This window comes from Globicephala melas, chromosome 7 (genome assembly GCF_963455315.2).
Source record: "Globicephala melas chromosome 7, mGloMel1.2, whole genome shotgun sequence".
NCBI lineage: Eukaryota > Metazoa > Chordata > Mammalia > Artiodactyla > Delphinidae > Globicephala > Globicephala melas.
Window position 1 is genome coordinate 8,544,608 of NC_083320.1, and position 23,053 is coordinate 8,567,660.

The following is a 23,053-nucleotide window of genomic DNA, read 5'->3' on the forward strand; positions in this document are numbered from 1 at the left end:
ACAAAACATATTTTTATAAAATGAGTTTGATAAATGGGGCAAATAGAGAAATCTATTCCTATACTTCCTAAAAAGAATTCTCTACAAATAAAGAAATCCATTAGATTTTTAAGAGACCACAAAATATAGGTAGAAAACAAATATTACAGTTACATTAATTAATCCTAGAGTTTGTTATCTTTGGAAAGAATCACTTACCTGTCACAGCATCATCCTGATAAAGGTTTGTTTTTAGCAAATCATACACATCCTGGCGTGCAGTCCCCATGGCAGCCAAACCAAGGCCCAGACTGCCACCATGTCGAACAATCTAGAGAAAAAGGATGGGCTCCATTTATTTGGTACACTGCACTTAAAATCCAACTTTCATTCTAATTTCAAAATACGTTGTGATATTAGGCATGGAAAGCAGCTGGCCTAGGAAGTATGATCAAAGGATACAGAGGGCCAGTGGTAACCTCACCAATTTCAGTTTCAAAAGAATGCTGCTTGCTGATGCAAAATAATAGTGGGTTGAAAAGGAAATGAAAAAAATGAAAGTGGAGACAGTACAGCTCTCTTTTAATAAATTCACATGAGAAGGGGAGGAGAAAGATGACAACAACTAAAAGGGAGAAGCAAGTGGTGAGGAAAGATTTTTTTAGGATAGGTGAGACCTGAAGATGCTTGTGGACTGAGGGAGGCAGCATAGAAGGAAACTGAAGATAAAGGAGAAAAAAGTTTCTTCATAACTTCATGGTTATGAAGAAAGTGGGAGAAAATGGTGTCAAGACCAAAAGTTAGTCTTTATTTGAAGAACACTTTTGTGGTGATCTGTTACTTTTGAATGTACGGTATCCTTTTATTGGTGACAGCACCCCACTCCTGCTTGGGGAATATTCCTCCCCACTGGTTCGAGTCTTGGTGGAACCATCACTTAAAATAAGCTCCCATCTTCCCCTAGCGAAAGTGTGGGCCTGTGACCCAAGACAGGCCAATCAGATGCTCCTCTGGAATTTTAATCTTTCTTAGGTGGAATGACCCAAGGACCAAAAACATTTCAAGTTCATTCATCCTGACAGTAGTGCCCTGAAGAGATGATCCCATTACTTCTTGTTATCTAGATTCCTAGAACTGCCCTGTGCTTAACCTTTGTGAGAACTGGTTCATCAGCTTTTCCTTTAATTAAATAAGCTACTTCCAATAAACTCCTTGTTTAAGCAGAGGGTTTTATTGCTGGTAACCAAAAAGTTTTATCTGACAAGAAAATTTTTACCTGAGACCAACAGAGGAAATGAGGTAGAGATATGTATAAACTATATGATTTGTGGATAGGGGGTTTATTAGCTGAGAAAGACCTTCCTACTGGCCTCAGTCTTTTCACTGAAGTAGGACAGAATTTTCTGGCTCACTTAGCTACTCTCCCGATAACCTTCTAAAAGAGACTAACATAAAAGTTAAAGTCTAAAATCCTAGGTGTCAAGGTTCCTTAAAAAAAGAACAGGGCTGCTTAGTAAGTTTTTCCAAAAGAGTTACATTTAAAAAACCATCGAAGTTCAAACAAGCAAGATTCTGATTCCCAAAAGAGTACATGCAATTTCTTTGGGCTTTAGTTTCCTGAAAAATAATAGAATTAGGCTAAATGATCACTAAAGTCACTTATATAACATAACAAGACTCTGAAGTGTGGGAATACAACACATATTTTATCAATATAAATATCTGGTACTTTATTTTGCTCCTCACACACAAGGTTTAAAGGACTGAGAAGCACAATTTTAGCTTATAGAGAAGGAGAGGAAACTACCTTCAAAAGAAAAGATTCTAGGGACTTCCCTGGTGGTACAGTGGTTAAGACTCCATGCTCCCAATGCAGGGGGCCTGGGTTCGATCCCTGGTCAGGGAACTAGATCCCACATGCATGCCGCAACTAAGGAGCCCATATGCTGCAACTAAGGCGCTGGCCAGCCATAACTAAGGAGTCCACGAGCCACAACTAAGGAGCCTGCCTGCCACAACTAAGACCCATGCAACCAAATAAAGAAAGAAAGAAAAGATTCAATGAGAACAGTACTGGTTTGGGAATCCTACAAAATTTCTATTCACTGAAATAATTTGGCAAATTTAATGTTTCCCTGGACTTTTTTTTTTTTTTTTTGCGGTACGCGGGCCTCTCACTGTTGTGGCCTCTCCCGCCGCGGAGCATAGGCTCCGGACGCACAGGCTCAGCGGCCATGGCTCACGAGCCTAGCCGCTCCACGGCACGTGGGATCTTCCCGGAGCGGGGCACGAACCCATGTCCCCTGCGTCGGCAGGCGGACTCCCAACCACTGCGCCACCAGGGAAGCCCTCCCTGGACTCTTAAGTAATGGGAATTTATTTTTCCATTCTAATACTTACATCATTGCTGGCATTCTTAAGCTGGTTAAGCAGATAGTCAATTATATCACCCCCATGATTGGCATGAATGAGACCTAGTGCATAGAGACCTCCACCTTCCTGATAGGCTGATCCTGGAGACGTGTCCTTGGGAAGATATGTTGCCATTAACTGTAATGCTTCCTTCTCATGACCCTGTAAATTTGAGCCACCACAAAGGTGTCAGTAAAAGAAAGTTAGAGAAAAGAAGATGTAACATTTTCTATGATTATTGCTTTTTCTCCAGAGTGAAGGGGGAAGTGGGGCTCTCTCCTAAGCAACTTTATCACTCACACAAGAAGACAGCCTTTAAATGACCCAGTCACATCCTGGTTAGAAACAAATGCTGCAATTCCCACCCCCTCCTTGTTTTATAACAGTTCCCCAAATTCATCTTAGATAATGCAAATAACTTATTTCAATTCATTTTGAGAAATGTCTTAGCTAGTCTTCACAGGAAAAAGGCTTCCACTTTTTATAAAAAAAACAAACACACATTTCTTCTTTACTTTATCCTTCCCTGTATGAGGACTGACCCAATTTAACAAAATGTACCTGTCAATGAATTATAGTAAACTTTAGTTTTTTTCTTAACTCCAGGAAAATTGCTTCTGTTCTGATGCCTGCTCACAGTGATCGGTATATATTACCTTATGAATTACACCCAAACTGGCCGTGGCTGTAAATTTTGCCCAGTTAGTGGCTCTGGCTAACCATTCCAAGTTATCTCTGTAAGAAAAGGAAATTCAGCAACACTACTGAAATGAACTCCATAAAGCTTTTTATAACGCTAACGTCAAAGCATTAAAATGTTCACCTTGAGCTGTTACAAATCATTTTACTTTATGGATCTCAAGTTACTGATGATTCCATTTTACCTCCTAAGTTGTTCTTAATATTTTGAGGACTTTAAAAATGCATGACATGTAATTCCACTATGAACAAAAGCAAAACTGTATCAAATTTCTAAGCTTAACGTATTTCATTCAAAAACCTATATTCAAGGCAACTAATAGAGAAAATTAATTTTACCTCAAAACAAGTAGGCATATGCAATTTAAAAAATTTATAAAATAGAAAAGTAGAATTTAAAATTCAGGACTGTCAGGCAGGGAAAGTTCCCCACATCCATGTGACAATGTCAACAGAGTCTCTGTCAAAGACAATTTTAAACCAAAGTGGGAACCTACAAGCATATTTACCTAAGAAACTGGTCACTGGTAGTCCCACAGTGCATAAAAGAGTTTGCTATAACAGTTGCTGTGTGACACACAGAGTTCCTTACCGCATCCTACAAAAACAAATACAGATTTTTATCATTAGCAAAGTATTCCTACAAACGCAAGCTTGCATGTGAACACACAGTAAGAGGCCCTGTTTTGTGGTGAAAACATGAATAAACTGAACTGGTATTTAACATATGAACCTTGGATATTTCTTTTATAAACATTAAATAGCTAGCTTATAAAAAACAAGCAAGTCAAACAAAGTTTTATTTGTGGTCTTAACTTGAGGTCAGTAGTAGATTTTGGGTAGGAATTTATGCAGCAGACTTTCTAATTTTTGGTTTCTGAACAGTTCGCCATTTCTCTTCAGTATCTTGCTCAAGGTCTCCAAAGTATTGGGGTAACCTGAGGAGCAATGCTGCACCTCTTCCGGCACTGTAACTCTGGCAAGCACCAAAGTTATTCTGTTCATTTTTATTTATTTATTTATTTTTGCGGTACGCGGGCCTCTCATTGTTGTGGCCTCTCCTGTTGCGGAGCATAGGCTCTGGACGCGCAGGCTCAGCAGCCATGGCTCACAGGCCTAGCCGCTCCGCGGCATGTGGGATCTTCCCGTACCAGGGCATGAACCCGTGTCCCCTGCATCGGCAGGCGGACTCTCAACCACTGCGCCACCAGGGAAGCCCCTATTTTGTTTATTTTTAATGAGACTGCGTTATAAAGATAAACATCAGAAAACTGTCATAAATGCAAATTATATTATTCTTTTTGCCATCTGTAAAAATTATTTTGAAAGTCTGGAGAAGCATGATTACATATACCTCAATCAAACAACTGTTTAATAATGGAATAGTATATGACAATAAAAAATGAATAAATGACTTTGGGAAAGGATACTGGGTAAATAACACAGGCAAGGCAGGAAGATTTTTTTGTACTATGTATCTTTTTATATTAAAACATTTTTTGAACCAGATGAATAGATTATCTGTTCAAAAATTAATATTAATAATTGTTAGGATCAATATCTCAACAAAGATTACAATATCAAGGTAAGAACCCCTATTCTCAAGGAGTTTGCAGTTCAGTGGGAAAAACAAACACACAAATAACCTGTATTAATGTTCTGATTGTGGTATTTGTCCAAATGCCACACGTATACATTCAAATAAAAGCTAACTTAAAAAAAAAAAAGCCACTAAACTTCCCAATGAGAGACTAGCACAAAAAACAGGAGCTCAATCAATATTAATTCCTTTTCTTCTTCAACAAGATCAAGCATTTCTCCCATTGTTATTTTTTTTAAATACTTATTTCCTTGATCAGGAATAAAATGCAACAAATTATTCAATAACAAATATAAGTACTTATTCAACAAAGAAATAAATATAAAAAAAGGCCTCCATTACAGATGAATTTCCTACCTTTGTGTTTTTTAGAATCATGAGATCTGTGTTATTGTTTCGTATTAAAAACTGCAGATGTAACTCAATAGCCATTTCACCACTTAGAATTTTAATCATTTTCAAAGTCTGATCCTTGGGCTCTGGACTCTGCCGAACAAACAAGAATGAAAATTATTGTATTACTGAAATCCAGTAAGCTAACTTTATTTTAACAGCACTAAACCAGTGAAATTCAGTCATACACACAACAAAACCCATATTTTAACAGTAGGATCTAGCAAACTCATGTATCATTTATTTGAGAGAAAGTAATTTATTTCTTTATTAGATGCCATTGAGATATGATACCAGCTTGATGGAAGAATGCAATTCATTCCAAACTCACTTCCAATATAAAATATTTTAATATTAAAAAAAACTGTAAAAGAGTAACTAATTACTGGTGATATGCAAGAACTACTTTATACACAACCAACTTATAGTTTAGGTGAGAAACTCCCTCCTCCAAATTGAGAAAAAGCACCTTTAACCAACACATATATATGATCTCATGAACTACCAAGCCATCAACACAACTCTCCAACCATGTGAAGAAGAGTTGAAATTTATATACCTGATAACCAGAAACCAAAAATCCTGATGGAGGAAACATTTACATCCAACAGACCACTGCTCTAATCCTTGCCCCACTCTCCACACACCATGAATACTAAAAATAAAGACAACTAAACTACCCCCTCCCCCTCTATGATAAGTTGCCATTTATTTGTTAGAAGCCATACTTTTTTCTCACCCTGTGACAGGTAATTCAGAGTTATTCTGGACAGAGTTCATTCTTTGATAAGGATCTAAGGATTTTATTTCTTCTAAGTCAAGTGCCTTCTGGGATTGATCTTTTTTCTTTTTTGGCTGTGCTGTGTGGCTTGTGGGATCTTAGTTCCCAGACCAAGGATTGAACCCAGGCCCTGTCAGCAGTGAAAGCGCCGAGTCCTAACCACTGGACCACCGGACCACCAGGGAATTCCCTGGGATGAATATTTAAAATTTTACTTTTTATAGAAAATCCATTTTTATAAAATAACTTTGGTATCAAACTTAATAATAAACCTCCATAAAAGCAGGTATGAAACACTTTTAAATAATTTACAATATAGTGTGGAAATATATGTTTAAATGGCAACCTCAACTTCAAAAAGCACACTTACCACTTCTGGTGTCTTTCCTACAAGTACACTACCTGTCTTTTCTTCTGTTTCCATTGAGTCACTAAAAGGAAGAGAACCAATAATTACTAATGTGATAAATCTTTTCTGAATAGTATGTGTGGGTGGCTTTTTTTTTTCCTTTTAATCAAACTGAAGGTCTGAACCATGTCCAAATTAAATATCTTGCAAGGAAGAAACAGTTAATTACTTCTTAAGTACTGCCATTAGGAAACGAAAAAGATTGTAAAATAAGATGGAGGCAACCCAGTTACTGGATTTCCACCAAATAAATTCATAAAAACACGCAAAGCAACTAACTAGGTTAGCAAAATATATGGACAACAAAACCAGGTGACAAAGTATCTCCCAGATTCCCAAAACACGGTCAGGTGAAGATACACCACCACGAGCCACACAGACCAGTCTGAAGCAAAGCAGCTGGAGCCTCAACAACTCTTAAACGAACCAGCCGACACCCCCTTCTAGGTCAAAGCACTACACTGAGGAGAAAATGCTGGGCACAGAATCCAAATTAAAGCGGCAGAAATGAGGGAAAAAGAAGGCTGAAATAAAAGTGGGAAAGGAAACAGAGCCAGGAGATCTCAGAACACAAAGACACCATTTTGTTTAAAACTCCACAAACACGATAAAAGAGAAAATTCTAGAGAACAGGGAAATTAGGAAAACTATCCTAAATCAAGCCTCCTTTGTAAATATTTAGGAAAACTAATTTCAGTAAAGATAAACCACAGAAAAGGATCAAAGTAAAATCCCATTCACTATTATAAGAAAAGATTATTTGAAAAGAGGTCAAAGATATGAAGAAAACTTTTACAAGATATAAAAGAATATTATATATCAGAAATGAAATAATATAACTAGGGAAAAACTGGGAATGGAAGAAGAAGGATAATTACTTCAGAAATTAAGATCAACTCAGAAAGAACATGAAAGCAAATAAACACAAGAACAGGAGAGGGTAAGGAGAAAGACAATTTTAAAATCAAAAAGAAAGAAATTAAATGCTATTACCCCACGATTAGGAACAAAGGAAGAATGTTTGGATTTCCTGACCAATGCAGAAAAAAATAAAGGTGGAAAAGATATGAAAGTTATAAAGGAAGAAGTAAAATTGTCTCTGTTCACAGATGACATGATTCCTATGTAGAAAATTCTATAAAGGGATCTATAAAAAAAATTTACTAGACCTAATAAGTGACTTAAGCAAGGTTGTGGGATTCAACATTAACATAGAAAAATCAATTGTAATTCTATATATTAGCAACAAACAATTGGAAACTGAAATTTAAAGGTACCACTTACAGCAGCATTAAAAGACCTAATATACTTAGGAATAAATTTAAGGGAAAATGTACAAAACTCCTGTACTAAAATCTACAAAAACACTGTTGAGAGAAATGAAAGAAAGCCTAAATAAATGAAGATTACAAGATTACTGACTTACAGTAATTTTTATTAGTTCTAATAAAAGTGTTAAAAAAGCTGAGAATGGGGATTTCCCTAGTGGTCCAGTGGTTAAGAATCCGCCTGCCAATGCAGGGGACACGGGTTCGAGCCCTGGTCCGGGAAGATCCCACATGCTGTGGAGCAACTAAGGCCGTGTGCCACAACTACTGAGCATGTGCTCTAGAGCCTGTGAGCCACAACTACTGAGCCCACACACCTAGAGCCCGTGCTCCGCAACAAGAGGAGGCACCACAGTGAGAAGCCCCCACTGGCTGCAACTAGAGAAAGCCCGGGCACAGCAACAAAGACCCAACACAACCAAAAGTAATAAAAATAAATAAATTAAAAAAAAAAAAAAGCTGAGAATGTTTCTAACTGTACAAATATGTAACCCAAATGCCTAAAATCTAGCCCAACCTACCCCACCTGAGTTTTTTTTTTTTAATTAATTTATTTTATTTTTGACTGCGTTGCGTCTTTGTTGTCGTGTGTGGGCTTCCTCTAGCTGCGGTGAGCGGGGGCCACTCCTTGCTGTGGTGCACGGGCTTCTCACTGCGGTGGCCTCTCCCGTTGTGGAGCAGGGGCTGTAGGCGCAACGGGCTTCAGTAGTTGTGACTCCCGGGCTCTAGAGAGCAGGCTCAGTAGTTGTGGCAGACAAGCTCAGCTGCTCCGCAGCATGCGGGATCTTCCCAGACCAGGGCTCATACCCATGTTCCCTGCATTGGGAGGCAGATTCCTAACCACTGCGCCACCAGGGAAGCCCTATCTGAGATTTTTAATTTACCTGATTAAATAGCACACATGCTGTCTGGCAAGCACCCTCCCCATCAGACAACCACTTCCATTTCTTTCCATAAGGGTCCATTTCTTTGGTTTTCCTTAATGTATGCAGCAGAGTGCAAAACAGAGGAATAGCTTTAGTAAGAGGCTAATCTATGAAAGCTAATGGTGAAATTTATTCTTAGATTATGTTGTCTATAAATATCTATTCCCAAAATGAAATAAAGATTGTTGAATTAGTTCTGATACAGAAAAAGATACTTTTACCTGTCTTTCTCTGATCCTGGAACAGTACCCGTATTGGTGGACCCAGGCACAGAAGCAATAGGGGTGCCAACAGTTCGAAGATTCTGGATTACAGATGACAAAAACTGCTGGCTAGCGCTTTCATACAAATCAAAACAAATCTGATAAGCCATCAGGAGGTTGTCTTCCTTTACCAGTTTTTCTAAGATATCACTCACGGCCTGAGGATCATCTAAGAAAATTAAGCACTGAAATGCAGATAAAGAACAATTACATAATAATTGAAAACTTTGTCTACAAGATACTTACAGAGTGATAGTCAACAAATATAAGTAAAGGCAAACTGGGGCAGACTAACTATCTAGTCTAGCATTCTATTTCTGATCCTGGCACCAAAGTTTTCCTGAAAATGGAATCTGCCTTCCATAAGAAAATCCATACAACTTATATTCACAGCTCCTAACACTGTGCCTGGCAATCAGCAATATTCAATAACCAGTTGGTGAGTGAATCTTGGCTTCTTTAAATCTTATCCATAAATCGCTATCAAGTGCTCTGTAGTAACTTATTTTCTGCTTTACCATAAATTGTAGGAGTCGTTCATTCATTTAACACATTGTATTGTGCTGGGCCAGGACAAGAGGCACATTTTAAAATGACCATTTTGAAGTATTTCTCTTACTACTCTTAGGATTTGCCACATGTTTTAACAAAATCCACCCAATAAATTTAGGATTTTTCTTTTAAGAATTCAATTTAAATTTTCTTGTTCCCTTAAGCAGCAAATAACTCAATTTCAAAATGAACACATTAACCAAAGTTATTATAAATTAAGAATAGGAAATTATGGAAACAAAATAAATGACCAATACCAGGAGACTGGTTAAGAAAGGCAAAGTATATCCACTGAATGACTACTGCACAATCAAGAAAGAGTTTGTATAAGAATTTGTGAAATGTCAAAACATGAAAAAATGTTAAATTGAAGGAAATATATAATTGATACTGTTTGCTTCCAGGGAAGGGAAATTGGGAGCCAAAGGAAAGAAGTGTCAAGAAGACTTTTTACTGTATATCCTTTGATTCTTCACGAATTTTGAATCATGTGAATGTAATATTATCTGTTCAAAAATGTATTTTAAAAATGTAAAATAAATTTAAAAAAAATTTACAGGGACAAGGAATAAAATAGCTAAAAGAAATAAAATTACTTCTGAGGAATAAAACTGAAATACATAGAGGAAGAAAGCAAAGGACTACCGTTTTTCATGTAAGTTTTTAAAAACCATTTTTAAAACTATTAAAAACTATTTAGAAGCAAACAAAACTCCAAAAACCTCTACAGAGAAAAGTGAAAGGAAATATACTGTTAGGTGGACTTCGGGTGATATAAAGGTGGATATTTTTCTTCTAGCTTTTTCTGTGTTTCACACTTGGTTTAAAAAGCATCAAAAACTATATATAAAATAGATAAACAACAAGGATTTACTGTACAGCACAGAGAACTATATTCAGTATCTTGTAATAACCTATAATGGAAAATAATTTGGAAAAAAAAAAAACCTGAATCACTTTGCTGTACATCTAAAACTAACATAATACTGCAAATCAACTATACTCAATTTTTTAAAAAAGCATTGAAAAAAAGGATGTATTAATCTAAATTTTAAATATGTATAGAGGATAGAAACACATATTGAGAACACATTATAATGAAAATATAACAAACCAAATGCGTGATAAAATGCTGTGCTCTAAGCAGAATACAAAAATTTGTCAATAAAACACAATCTAGCCATTGAAAAGAATGAGGTAGCTCCACATGTGCTAGTAGGTGGAGGAAAAACAGTTATGAATCTTTTAATTGGGAAAAGGCCAATGGAAAGGGAAAGATACACTTTTCATTTTATATATTTTCTATACTGTCTTAATTTTTTTTAAAGTGTGCAAGCAAGTCCATACAATAAAAGAGATAAAGAAAATATACCCAAAGGTCTTGTCTGGTGTTTGGGGAATGAAACCAAAGATAATTTTTATAGCTGAAATTCTTTTTAGAAATGACATAACATAGGTACCGTTTTTATCTTTTCTTCTACCTTTTTTTTTTTTTAATCTCATTTTCAAAAATTTCCTTAAATGCCTGGATTATTTTCAAAGTGAAAAAAAGAATACATAGAAATAACATATTATAACAGCTTTTTAGTTTTGAGAGATTCAGTTTCTTATCAGTAAAATGGAATATAAACGCATAAAGTATCTTCACAAGGCTGTTGTAAAGATCAATTGAGATACATGTATGAAACTGTAGTGACGTGATGTTATATAATATAATGTAGTGAGGCATGGCTCAGCAGTACAGTGTAAAGTAATGCAATGTTATTACCTGACAAACATTGATGAAATCAGGTTTCTCCAAGTTCATGTAGATTTTAACTAGAACTCTCAGTACTTTATTCCGAAACTGTTTATTCTGCATTAAAGACATGCAGAGCTTAAGGCTATAAGCCAGCATTCCTGGGACATCATTCTGAAAGAGATAATTTGAAGAGATATGATTATCTGGTTACTGAAGCATGTTTATTTAGAAATCAAATTATTTTAATCGATATTCTTTAGTCATTCTAGGCAGCTAAAGATTTATTTGCTACTTAAACAATAAACCTTAAAATTTTTAACCATTTTAGATGAAAATCTTAAAAGAAAATTACCTATTTCCCTGTCTTCATGAAAAAAAATAGGTTGAAAACAATTAAATATTTAGTGATCATCCAGGATCATGACTATATGACCATAGTATACTATAACTGTGGTGGTGCTGTTAATTATTATAAAAAGATCTATACAGCTGTACATATACCAAGTGGCTATGCTTTTCAATTGTGTCTGCCTCTAGTCTTGCTAATCCTCATGACTTACCGCCTATACTCACTGGCCAGGAACACAATGTGATAGAACTATTCTCCAGCTCTGAGTGACTCAAGCTTTGAGTGCTGTCACATCTAGCTGGTGCTCTCCCGAGGAAATTTTGACTCCAGATTATTTGTTTATTTATTTATTTAATAAATTTTTAAAAAATTTTTATTTATTTATTTTTGGCTGCGTTGGGTCTTCACTGCTGCGCTCAGGCTTTCTCTAGTTGTGGCAAGCGGGGGCTATTCTTCGTTGCGGCACGTGGGCTTCTCACTGCAGTGGCTTCTCTTGTTGCGGAGCACAGGCTCTAGGGGCATGGGCTTCAGTAGTTGTGGCGCACAACTACTGTGGCTTAGTGCTCCGCGGCATGTGGGATCTTCCCGGACGAGGGCTCAAACCCATGTCCCCAGCATTGGCAGGTGGATTCTTAACCACTGTGCCAGCAGGGAAGCCCCTCCAGATTATTTATGTTTACCTTGTGGTTCTTCAAAGCATACCCAATATTTGAGATACTAACTTAAAAAAGTCCTTCAACATAAATAAGCATACCCAATATTTGAGATACTAACCTATAAAAGTCCTTCAGCATGATAAGCATGCTGAAGAGCTACAAGTGTACTTCTCAAAAAGCGAGTTGAGAAATTAAAAATTCACAAAATTCACTAATTCGAAAAGATATACACACCCCAATAGCAGTGTTATTTACAATAGCCAAGATATGGAAGCAACTTAAGTGTCCATCAACAGATGAGTGGATAAAGATGTGGGGTGTCACACACACACATATATATATACACAATGGAATACTACTCAGCCACAAAAAAGAATGAAATTTTGCCATTTGCAGCAACATGGATGGACTTGGAGGGCATTATGCTAAGTGAAATAAGTCAGAAAGAGAAAGACAAATACTGCATGATATCATTTATATGTGGAATCTGAAAAATACAACAAACTAGTGAATAAAACAAAAAATAAAAGCAGACTCACAGATAGAACAAACTAGTAGTTATCAGTGGGGACAGGGAAGGGGGAAGGGCAATATAGGAGTAGGGGATAAAAAAGGGTTATTATAGGATTATATGAAATCATGTGTGTGAAACTTTCGAAAACTGTAAAGCACTATAAAATTTAAAGATAGCTTTGTTCAATGATTAAAAGAATATTTTTTTAAAAAAGCAAGTTGTGACCTATCGGCGTATACATTATGAAATCAACTTAACGGGACTAGCATTTTTTAAAAAATGAAATACAATTTTAAAATATCAGGATTACATTGTAAGTAGAAAAAGTAGGTATTATTTCATCCTAAGTTACATCTATATGTACATGTGCACTGGGATGTAAAGTAAGACGCATTTCTCACTCTGCTTTATTCTTTTTAAAAAAATTTATCACCCCTTTACCTTATAGGGAATAAGGCTTCACTGCCTATTCCCCCAGTGGATTATTCCACTTGTGCAGGAACTTTGTTGGTCTTGTTTGCCACTGTATCTCCAATGTCTAGAACAGTGTCTGACACATAATATGCACTCAAAAAATATTTGTTGAATGAATAAAAACAAATATTTTAGTTCTATTCACCTGAAGACAAGGAGAAACTACAACTGCACAAAAATCAAACAGAGCAAAATAAGGGCCGTTCTATGACACTGGGTCATTCATTCATTTACTCATTTAAACTAATCTTACCACTGCTGCTAAACACTGCCTTAGGCTTTGGAGACCCAGTGGTGAAAGTACCTATCCTTAAGGAGGTTATAATCTGGTGGACCTAGCTGGACCTAAGGGTTGAGGAGGGTATGGCTGGCAGGGATTGACAGAAGGATCTGTAAACAAATGACAGTTGAGCTGAACTGTGAATCTTGAACAGGAATACAGCAGGTAAAGAAAGAAAGGGAAAAGGATGTTTTTGGCAGGGGCAATACTTTTGGCAAAGGGAATGGGGTATGGTACATCTAGCAGAAGAGACAAGGTCAAAATGGCTGGAGTGCAAAGAGCTAGCTTGTGGAAAACGATAGGTAGTGAGGCAGGCAAAGTGGGCATGCAGATCAATGTCCATTTAACTCAGTCTTGCACCTCTCTGACCACTTTGGTTGGTGACTTACAACTGTCATAATTATTGCAAAACACCCCCAAACCAGGAATGTAGCTTACAGTTTTAACCATGATAAATGCATTACAATAGTAGTTTACCCATACAGTCTTCTTAAAAAGGGCAGGGTAATTAAGACAACTTCCCCATGCAAGATCTCAAAGGAATAAATGGGGTAAGATAAAAGCAACTATTTGACAAACACGAAACACAGCCAAGGTTCATTTATAAACATAAAATACATATATTTTATAAATATAAAAATAAAATTTTTCGCAAAAGAGCACCTTATTATATCTAAGTTAGATTTTCTTTTCACTATCCGTGCAATTTTCAGTTTTAATTATTTGCTCTGCTGATTCTTCATCAATAGCAACCTCTAAAATCCCATCATCTACCTACCGACTCAAGTATAGTCTTCTCAAAGACGTCCAGTCTTCGTGTCTCCAGAGCAATGCCGATAGCTTGCTTATACTTGTGATCATCTAGACATCGTTGAAACATTTTATTCACAATGCCTTCCAATCTCTGGTCAATTGGTTTTTTTTCTCCTTCAGGCAAATCTGCATTTTCCACACACTGTTTGGTGTAGTGATCAATGCACTTTGCTATAGAGAAAATAAAATAACTCTGATCAGATGGTAAATTGGGCTATACTACTAGAAAGGACAATGCCTACATTTATAATCATAAAAATAACTTATGGGATGACTATGGAGTAATGAGCAAATTTCAAATTTTTTAAATGCTGTAAGTTATACCTTCAAATTAATATTGTTCCGTTCGTAACAGTTACACTGCAGGGCTACACACTAATTCCAGTAAGCTGACATTATTTAAAACATTTCTAGGACTTCCCTTGTGGCACAGTGGTTAAGAATCCATCTGCCAACGCAGGGGACACGGGTTCGAGCCCTGGTCCAGGAAGATCCCACATGCCGCGGAGCCACTAAGCCCGTGCACCACAACTACTGAGCCTGCGCACCTAGAGCCTGTGCTCTGCAACAAGAGAAGCCACTGCAATGAGAAGCCCGTGCACTGCAACGAAGACCCAATGCAGCCACAAAATAAATAATTTTAAAAAAAAATTTCTCTTTTTACTGTTTATTATTCAAAATTATGTTATTCAACTTGACTAAGTTGCTTATTCTACAGAGTTGGCTACAAACAGCTGCTGTTTTCACTCTCAAACACAAACACTTGCCATGATTGAGGATATTAACAAAAACCCTATTGTAGCAATTATCACACGGCTATAAATTACACTTCTTCACATTAATGAAACTATCAGATCCTTGATAGTAGAGAGTCTGTCTATGACCTGAAATGTGCCACAGGTTCTAAAGGCAATCCCAAGAAGATTTCCAAAAACCTTTCCGGCAATCAGCTAAAATATTCAGTCTCAATGTGAGGTAGGTTGAACCTATTCACATATACTTCCCCTCTCCCCCAAACAGGGAGTCTGAAAATTCATGCAGCGGTGCATGTGCATAATTTGGCTTTCCCATTTCACAGTGATTTGGGTGAATGGGGAGGATGAGGCAACATACTGAAGGGTATCATGTTTACAACTTACACTACTTTACAATCATAACTTAAACTTTTTAGGAGCAACCAAGAAAGGAAATTTCCCTAAACCTTCTTCCACCTTCTTAAGGAAAACAGCCACTCAAGCTGAATGACATATATAATAGTTATCCTCTCTATAACTCACTGGCCTGTCACCCTCCCTTTCAAAGAGAAAGGTACAAGGAAAAGGTTAATTAGTTGCAAACTATAGCCCCAGGAAACAGAAATGATTTGAACTAGGATAAAGAACTGCTGGTCTACTAGATGGCCCATGTTAATGGGTCTATATTTTGGGGGAAGCAGAGGACTTTTATAAATTGGAATATACCACATTCAGGGTCCATCCAGGTAGGATTAGGCAGGTTCAGGTACAGTTAGTAAGAACTAAGTGGCACTCACAAGCAGACCTTAAACAAGTTTGGTTGCAGAAAATCTTCACCAGGCCCTAATATGAGCTTTTTGAACCAAATGCAGTTGTGAGGAAACATTCCCCTACCTCATCAGAAAGGAATCTCAGATTTATAACATTTGGGGAGCTTTCCTTAGTTAATAACTGAGGAAGAAAAATGTTACCTCCCAGGTTTCAAATGAGACCTGTGCTCTGACTTACCAGGTTTATGTCATAACTGTATTCCAGAACCGAGCTTCATTCCTAGCTGAAGTCTTATAACAATCGGGAGAAGATTGAAAATTCTAGCCTTGACTTTTCTGAGTGTACTGTTTATGACATTCATTAAGAGCCTAGGAAGGCTTTCCTAAATTCTATTTTATATATTCTCTCACAAATCTCACTGACATTTAAAAAAATCCATTCTAATAGTCCCAAGAAAACTAGAAGGGTGAACCCCATTTCCACACAAAGAAAAGCAAACAGAACTGGTCTACCAGTCAACAATCACCTTCTACAAGCTAAGACTAAGATGATACATAGGAAGGCATCTACCACCTCATAGCCTCTTAGAGACCAGCTGTCCTGATTAAAAGCATCATTTGTAACATGTTAACATTGCAAGCACTTGCAGATCACCACAGGAAAAAATTATCAACATTCATCAAAAAAAAAATCCTTCAAATAAGAGAGAAGAGATAAATGCACTTAACTCACCATTTCTAACTTAATGTAGGGAAAGTGCTCTGGTTTCAAATGATACGGTCTATTCTTTAAAATCATCTGTTCTTCCCACAGGATTCACAGATGAAAACTCCAATTCAGTGAGTTCCCAACAACAATAAACTTACTTGCAACATTCTCACACCATCATGGCAAAAAAATTTTAAATGTGAACACAAAATCTTACTTCAAACTTCAGGGACATTTGAAAAGTACCTCTCTGGACTGCCTTGTGCAGCATTTCCCAATTTCTGAAAGAGAATACCAATATTCTCCTTTTAAGGGTTCAGGTGAATAATGCAGATCTCCTCTTAATCAGCAATTCAAAAAACTATACTATACACACTTGACAGAGAACACACTCTTGGGCTCTCTGTAACTATGATCTAAAGCTTGATAGTCAAAAAGACACATCTGAAGGGTATGCAATCCCTTCTTTCATCTATCAGAACAGGAGTTTTCAAACATTTTTAAAGCTACAAAAGCTTTGAACGAACTCTTACAGAGCTGGTTCAACTTACAAGACAGAGAATCCCAAACCTTACCTGTGTGCTACCCTCTCACTTCAAAAATACAGAAGCAAATAAAAAAAAATGGCTACTAGTAGAAACAGTATGGATTTCGTAGTGAGGAAGCCTGGGTTTTAAATTCTGACCCTCCTATTTAACAGCCATGTGCCTTTATCATCTTGAAACCCAAGTTTTCTCATCTGTAAAACAAGGCTAGCTCCTTCTTCACAGGGCAACTGTGGAATAAACTATGCTATGAAGAACGACCAGTACAGTGCCTAGTACAATGGAAACACTCAATAATGGCTTCCTGTGTTAGAAACAACTCTATAAATTACTATCATTTAATTTCTGATATTCACAATAATCTGATTTAATTTTTTCATATAACAGTATGCTCACTGGAAAAGAGATAAACATAATCACTGAGATAACTATCTTTGTGTTAAGTTGGCTGCTTCTGAATAATTTCTTAGATTCATTATTAAAATATTTTGTGAGTAGAGTGTCTTTATTATTACTGTTATTCATATTATTGTTCATTAGGACAAAAAATAAAAGCACAGAATTCTAAGGCAGATCTAAAAACTCAGGCTGCATAAAATTACTGTAGAAAGATTATGAACTTTCAATTAAAATGAAATGTGGCAACCTCAAAGATTCAGGGAAAAAAATGCTATATGTACTAGAGCAAGAAAGAAGCCAACAAGATAAAGCCTTACTAGATAGAAGATAATTACCTATAATAGTCTCCACATATTCAGAGTTATCATTGACATTGAAGAGGTCACCTGCTCCAAGTGCATAATTCAGAGACTCCTCAAAAGCCCCCAGGTGATAAAATACTTTAGATGCCACTAAGGCTGCAAACTGCCGACTCCGGAAACCTTCATCTTCATACAAAACTTCTCTGAAAGAAATTAGGAAGTATAGGCCTAGTTCAAACTGTGGTTCTCCTTAAAAATTCCAAATCTATATACTCAAGCCGCAATTTAGTGACAGCAAATCTCTAAATGAATTAATAAGCCACAAGACCCACAGATAATTAAGGTTGATCTACTTTATTCCAATTTATAGAAATAAAGTAAATTCTTACATTTTGTCTACAGACTCAGAAATTTCTGCCCAGAAGTCATTGACCACTGCATTCAATTTGTGTAGTGCAAATTCCTGTAGAAGATAAAACCAAAATTCGATTTTGAGACAGACTTACCATTATACTTCCTTAAAAAAAGTTTCCAAAAAATCAGTGGCCAAATTCTAAGTCATATTTACTAAATGACAAATACAAAAGTTTACCAACTGACTTTCCATTGGGCTTACATACTTCCTTTCTGTTTTCAATCATAAAACATAATGTCATTCCTTATCATACTGAACATTTTTCTTCTTTGACAGTATGTGTAAGATTGACTCTAGGCTGCTGGTTTGGATATAAATGAATTCAGGTGCCTAGAGCCAACTGAAGTATATTCCAAATTTTTGTCATATGAAAATAGTTTTAAAATATGTGATGCAGAAGTACCTTTTTGTGATTGCCGTTGATAAGAAAACTGGTGTGTGTGTGTGTGTGTGTGTGTGTGTGTGTGTGTGTGTGTGTGTGTGTGTGTGTGTGTGTGTGTGTGTGTGTGTGTGTGTGTGTGTGTGTGTGTGGTTTCCAGGTGCCACACTGAGATTTATTTGCCTCAGCTTTGTTAAACTCTAGGGAAAACCACTGCTGTTGCCAAAATACTGTCCTGTCCTTTGGGGCTAGATTTCAGTGACTAGGGATAGACTAAGTAGGACAGCTATTTTAAATGGTGGAAGATATACAGTTATCAGTAAATTCAAAGAGCTTCAAAGTACTCATATTAAGCCCAGTTAATTTTTCTTCAACTCATACCTTAAGCTGTGGTTCTTCTTCATCCAGAAGAGAAATTATTCCAGCTATAAGACAAAAGGTATATGATTATGAAATACATATCCTAAGATAAACTAATGCTTAGTCAAAAATATATCAAGAGTTGGAAAAAAAGTATTTTTTGAGGGGTGACTTCACTAGAGGAATCATTATTTTTCTTTAAAACTGAAAAGGTTTATATTTCAAATTTTAAGAATAAACTATGTTATCAAACCCTCATAATACCATATATATCACATTATTTGCCTAATTCAACAGTTTTCAAAGCATGGTTCCTGGATCAATTAGCATTAGCATTACCAGGGAACTTGTTAAAAATAAAAATTCTTGGCCACATCACAGATCTACTGAATTAGAAATTGTGGGGATAGGGTCCAGTAATGGAGCCATAAGCCTTCCTTGTCATACTGATATTCATTACAGTCAATCACTGGCCTAATTTACTGACCAAAATGAGAAACTTTCCTACACAATTTTAGAATAAAATTATTCACACAAAATAAACCAAGAGTTATAAAATTATTTACAAAAGCAGGAGTATTTAGTCATCAACTCACAGAATAAAATAATTCGATTATTTCAAGATGCCTATATTAAGGCACCTCTGTTGTAATCACAAGTAACCTAGAAGGTTTTGCTAAATGATGAGCAATCTCACTTGTTCTGACTTCAATTACTGAAGCACAGCATTCCCCATGTGACCCTGAGGTGATTAGCACTAACACTGGGGAGTAAAGGAAATAACAGTCCTCTCCAAAAAAATGCACCCTGAAATACAGTCACATATCAAAGGGATTATTAGAAAAAAAGACGTGGGAAATTACCGTCCTTGGACCATGAAGGAAACTAAACTGTCTCTCAGATATGTTTTCCATGTAGGTCTTAAAATCATTCCGGAACACTGAGCTGGAACACTGAGTTGAAACTGTGAGCTGATACAAAGTGTCAAGGCAACTTTCCTTAGGAGATGTAGCCATTTCTAACTGGTAAGTGTAGGTCTGCCAAATAGCTTCAAAATTTAGCAAACAAAACTATGCCATGGTTCTAGCTAGGGCATACTACTGTTCAAAAAGCATTAAAGCAGATAAAAGGAACTTCTTGGTACTCTAGGTTGGTATAACAAACCCAGAACAGAGAGGTTGAATTGACAGCATGAAGAGAAGACAGATTAAAGAATGCAATCAGGGGAGGGGAGGGGGATTGTGAACCAGTGACATCGAAGAGCTGATAGACAAGAGTACCTTAAATGTGGAACAGATCATAAATGGCAGAATGCTTTATCGAAACACTAAAAATGCTACCCATTCCCTTATCATCAATCAACGGTATGTCTGAACTGCTTTTACCAAAAGAGGTGATGGATTTCTGTATACTCTGTTTGGTTTCACTTATGACTATGTTATATGGTTGTCCTGGCTTAGAAATGCAGCCGTTGTCCGTGGAACACAACTAAATCAAATACCTACACTTCATACACAAATATTTCTCATCTTAAAAACAACAGAACTCACCTTTAGATGCGGGACGAGGCGCACCTGGGGAATGGGGAATGTTTCAGGATGCTAAAAAGTTTCTTATGCCATAATATGAAGTCAGCAGATATTACCTAAAGTTGCTGTATCAATTTATAGCATTATTTTAAATAGCATATTATTTATAAATATAAAGGTATGCTCCAGAAGACACAGCTTAAAAGTTGAAAACAGTTGCCTCAATGAATAAGGGAAAAGAGGAGTGGGAGACTATTGTTTTAAAGCTTTTACGCATAATTTTCCTTTATTATGTTAAAAAAAAAATTCATTCTCACGTCTCCCTCCAGTAACCACCTATCTCTATCTCTCCGCTCCCTTTCACAGCCAAACCTCTTGGAAAAACTTAACAGTGCATGTTGACCTCTTATTCACCACTGTGTTCTTAGTACCCTGCAAGTGCCTAGGCAATAAATGAACAAATAAACTGACTAATCCAAACTAGTACCTGTTAGGTTCTGTTTAGCACCCGGGACAGATCCTAACCCATAGAGAGCCAAAGGACAGGAAACCAAGTGACAAAAGGTTTGGAGCAGAAGCTGATAAGTAATCTAGTAAACGTAACCAATGACAGTAACGAATACACACTATGCTATCACCACCGAGTCTCAGAGTAAGACCTCAAAAATCATTAGGTTTAAAGTCTAGTAAATCCCCACCAAGTGTTGTTTCAGCCTCTACTTAAAATACTCTGGTGACTGATTTATTGATTTGATTAGCTAACTGATTTCTTCATTCGAGAAATAATTCTGAACTTCTGTCATCTGCTTGGCAGTTGTTCTAAGAATTATGAAAAGTTTCCCGCCCAAAATTCTACCACAGAGAGAAAAACAGTAGTCAGGCAAGTAAACAAAGTAATTACAGGACTGTAATGAAGAGAGGGGACAGCTGAGGGGGAGAGATGCAGCATGTTTTAATAGAATGATCAGGAGAGACTAACATCTGAGCGGAAACTAAGGATTGAGAAGCTAAGGGAAAACTTGAGGAAGAGGAGTTTAGAAAGGGGGAAAAGAATGGGACAGGGCCTGAGATAGGAGAGAAACTGACATATTCAAGGAACAGAAAGGCCAGTATGATTAGGGTATAGAGAGGAAAAAAGTAGTACAAGACAAGCCAGGAATCAGATCATGTAGGCCTATAAGCCTGGATTTTATTTTAAGCACAATGGAAACCACTGAAGGATTTTAACCAGAAAAATAATATTATGTGATTACGGTTTAAAAAAGAATACTCTGACTACAGCACGAAGAATGGACTATACGGAGGCAATTGTTGGAAAAACAAAACCTTAAGGCTGTCAAAGCAAGGCAGGCAAGAGATGAAGGTGGTGTGGGCTAAGTAGAGGGATCTGAAAAACAGTGAGGCCTACGTCTACAAGCAGCAAGAAATTTAGTGCTCATTTTCTCTTTAGAGAACTCCGACTGGATGGAAAAGCTTTTCCTTACATTGAACTAAAATTCATCTCCCAATCATTTGTAACCACTGGAGACAAAACTCTAATCCCACGTACACGTGACAGCTCTTCAAGTCTTTAAAGAGAACTATTATGTCTCCCAGGGTCTCCACCAATTTCTTTAAGCAATCCTTATAAACACATGGTTTGGAGCTCCTTACAAGTTACTGCCCTCTGATTATCAGTCTGTTTAGAGCAAAGCACTTGTGGGGCAAGTGCAGAGTAAAACAGGACGAGAAAAAAGTTTGTGAGCAGGCACGAAAAAAGGCACCGAGGCTGTGGACAGCTACGTGCACATCAATCTGCAGCCCGGGACTTAAAAATCTCCACTTGAAACCTGACTTCTACAGCTTATCCCGCTGCAAACGTCACTCCACGATCTACGCACACAACGGTTAAATGTAGGAAACCTGCCCCAGACACCCGTGAGTTCTTTCTTCAAGGCAGCATAGTTAGCATCTAGCCTCAAAAACACAGTTGGATTCTCAGTATAATGTCTGCTTTCAGGATGCTGTCTTCACCGAACACGAAAGTTCTCTGGGTGCTTTAACTAAATATCCTTAGAACAGACCCAGAAACGACCCGCCTCAAGCCTAGTTTAATTTAGATTTCCCTCTAAAGAGAAAGGTGCTAGGTCAGGTCGAGAAGTACTTAAGTAGCATGGGCTGCCTTACAGTCCGGCTGCACTGGGGGACCATCCCACCCTAACCACCTGCAAGGAAGGGCTGGGCTCGGACGGGCCCACATGGTCAACCGCCGAAGGAAGAGAATTAAGGAAAACACGTCGGGGTCGGAGAAGGGCCCAGGAAGCCCCTCGTGTCCGGGCACGGGGGTGTGGCTGCGGAGGAAGAACGAGCCGGTCAACCCAGCGCGATTCCCCCGAGCCGGAGGGGGTCGCGAGGGCCCCCGGAGAGCCCGGGCCACACTGCCAGCCCCCGGCCCGGGTCGTGAGCCTCGCGCAGTGAGCAGCCGCGCAGGCCGGTGCTCCGCCGGGAGGTGCCCAGTCACCGGCCCTGACTCAGCTAAAAGCCGGCGTGGCGTCTCCTCCCTTTCGGCGCCGGCTGCGATCCCACTCACCGGCTGAAGTGATCATGGCTGCGCCCCGTACTAGCCCGCCCGCTCGCTCCCTCGCTCGCTCGCCGCACCGGCCGCGCCGTCTGTCAACTCCCTGCCCGCTCGCTCCGCCGCGCCGCCTGGCTCCCCGGGTGCCCGGTTCAGTCAGTCGCCTCTTCAGGCCACCGGCTCGCTTC

The 23,053-nt window shown here is 37.8% G+C and overlaps 1 protein-coding gene across 1 annotated transcript in view; it reads right to left on the bottom strand.

Moving 5' to 3' along the window:
- The window catches only part of PSMD1 (proteasome 26S subunit, non-ATPase 1), a 103,334-nt gene extending 80,281 nt beyond the window's left edge, over positions 1-23,053 (bottom strand). Inside the window, exons 1-13 of the mRNA XM_030876196.2 lie at positions 22,881-23,053; positions 18,804-18,847; positions 18,018-18,091; positions 17,662-17,831; positions 14,135-14,340; positions 11,111-11,254; positions 8,749-8,975; positions 6,235-6,295; positions 5,048-5,176; positions 3,600-3,688; positions 3,048-3,126; positions 2,380-2,553; positions 199-310 (exon numbers count right to left, since the gene is read on the bottom strand). Of these exons, the coding sequence (XP_030732056.1) occupies positions 199-310; positions 2,380-2,553; positions 3,048-3,126; positions 3,600-3,688; positions 5,048-5,176; positions 6,235-6,295; positions 8,749-8,975; positions 11,111-11,254; positions 14,135-14,340; positions 17,662-17,831; positions 18,018-18,091; positions 18,804-18,847; positions 22,881-22,896 (1,525 nt within the window). The 5' untranslated portion in view covers positions 22,897-23,053. The remainder of the gene's footprint in view (positions 1-198; positions 311-2,379; positions 2,554-3,047; positions 3,127-3,599; positions 3,689-5,047; positions 5,177-6,234; positions 6,296-8,748; positions 8,976-11,110; positions 11,255-14,134; positions 14,341-17,661; positions 17,832-18,017; positions 18,092-18,803; positions 18,848-22,880) is intronic.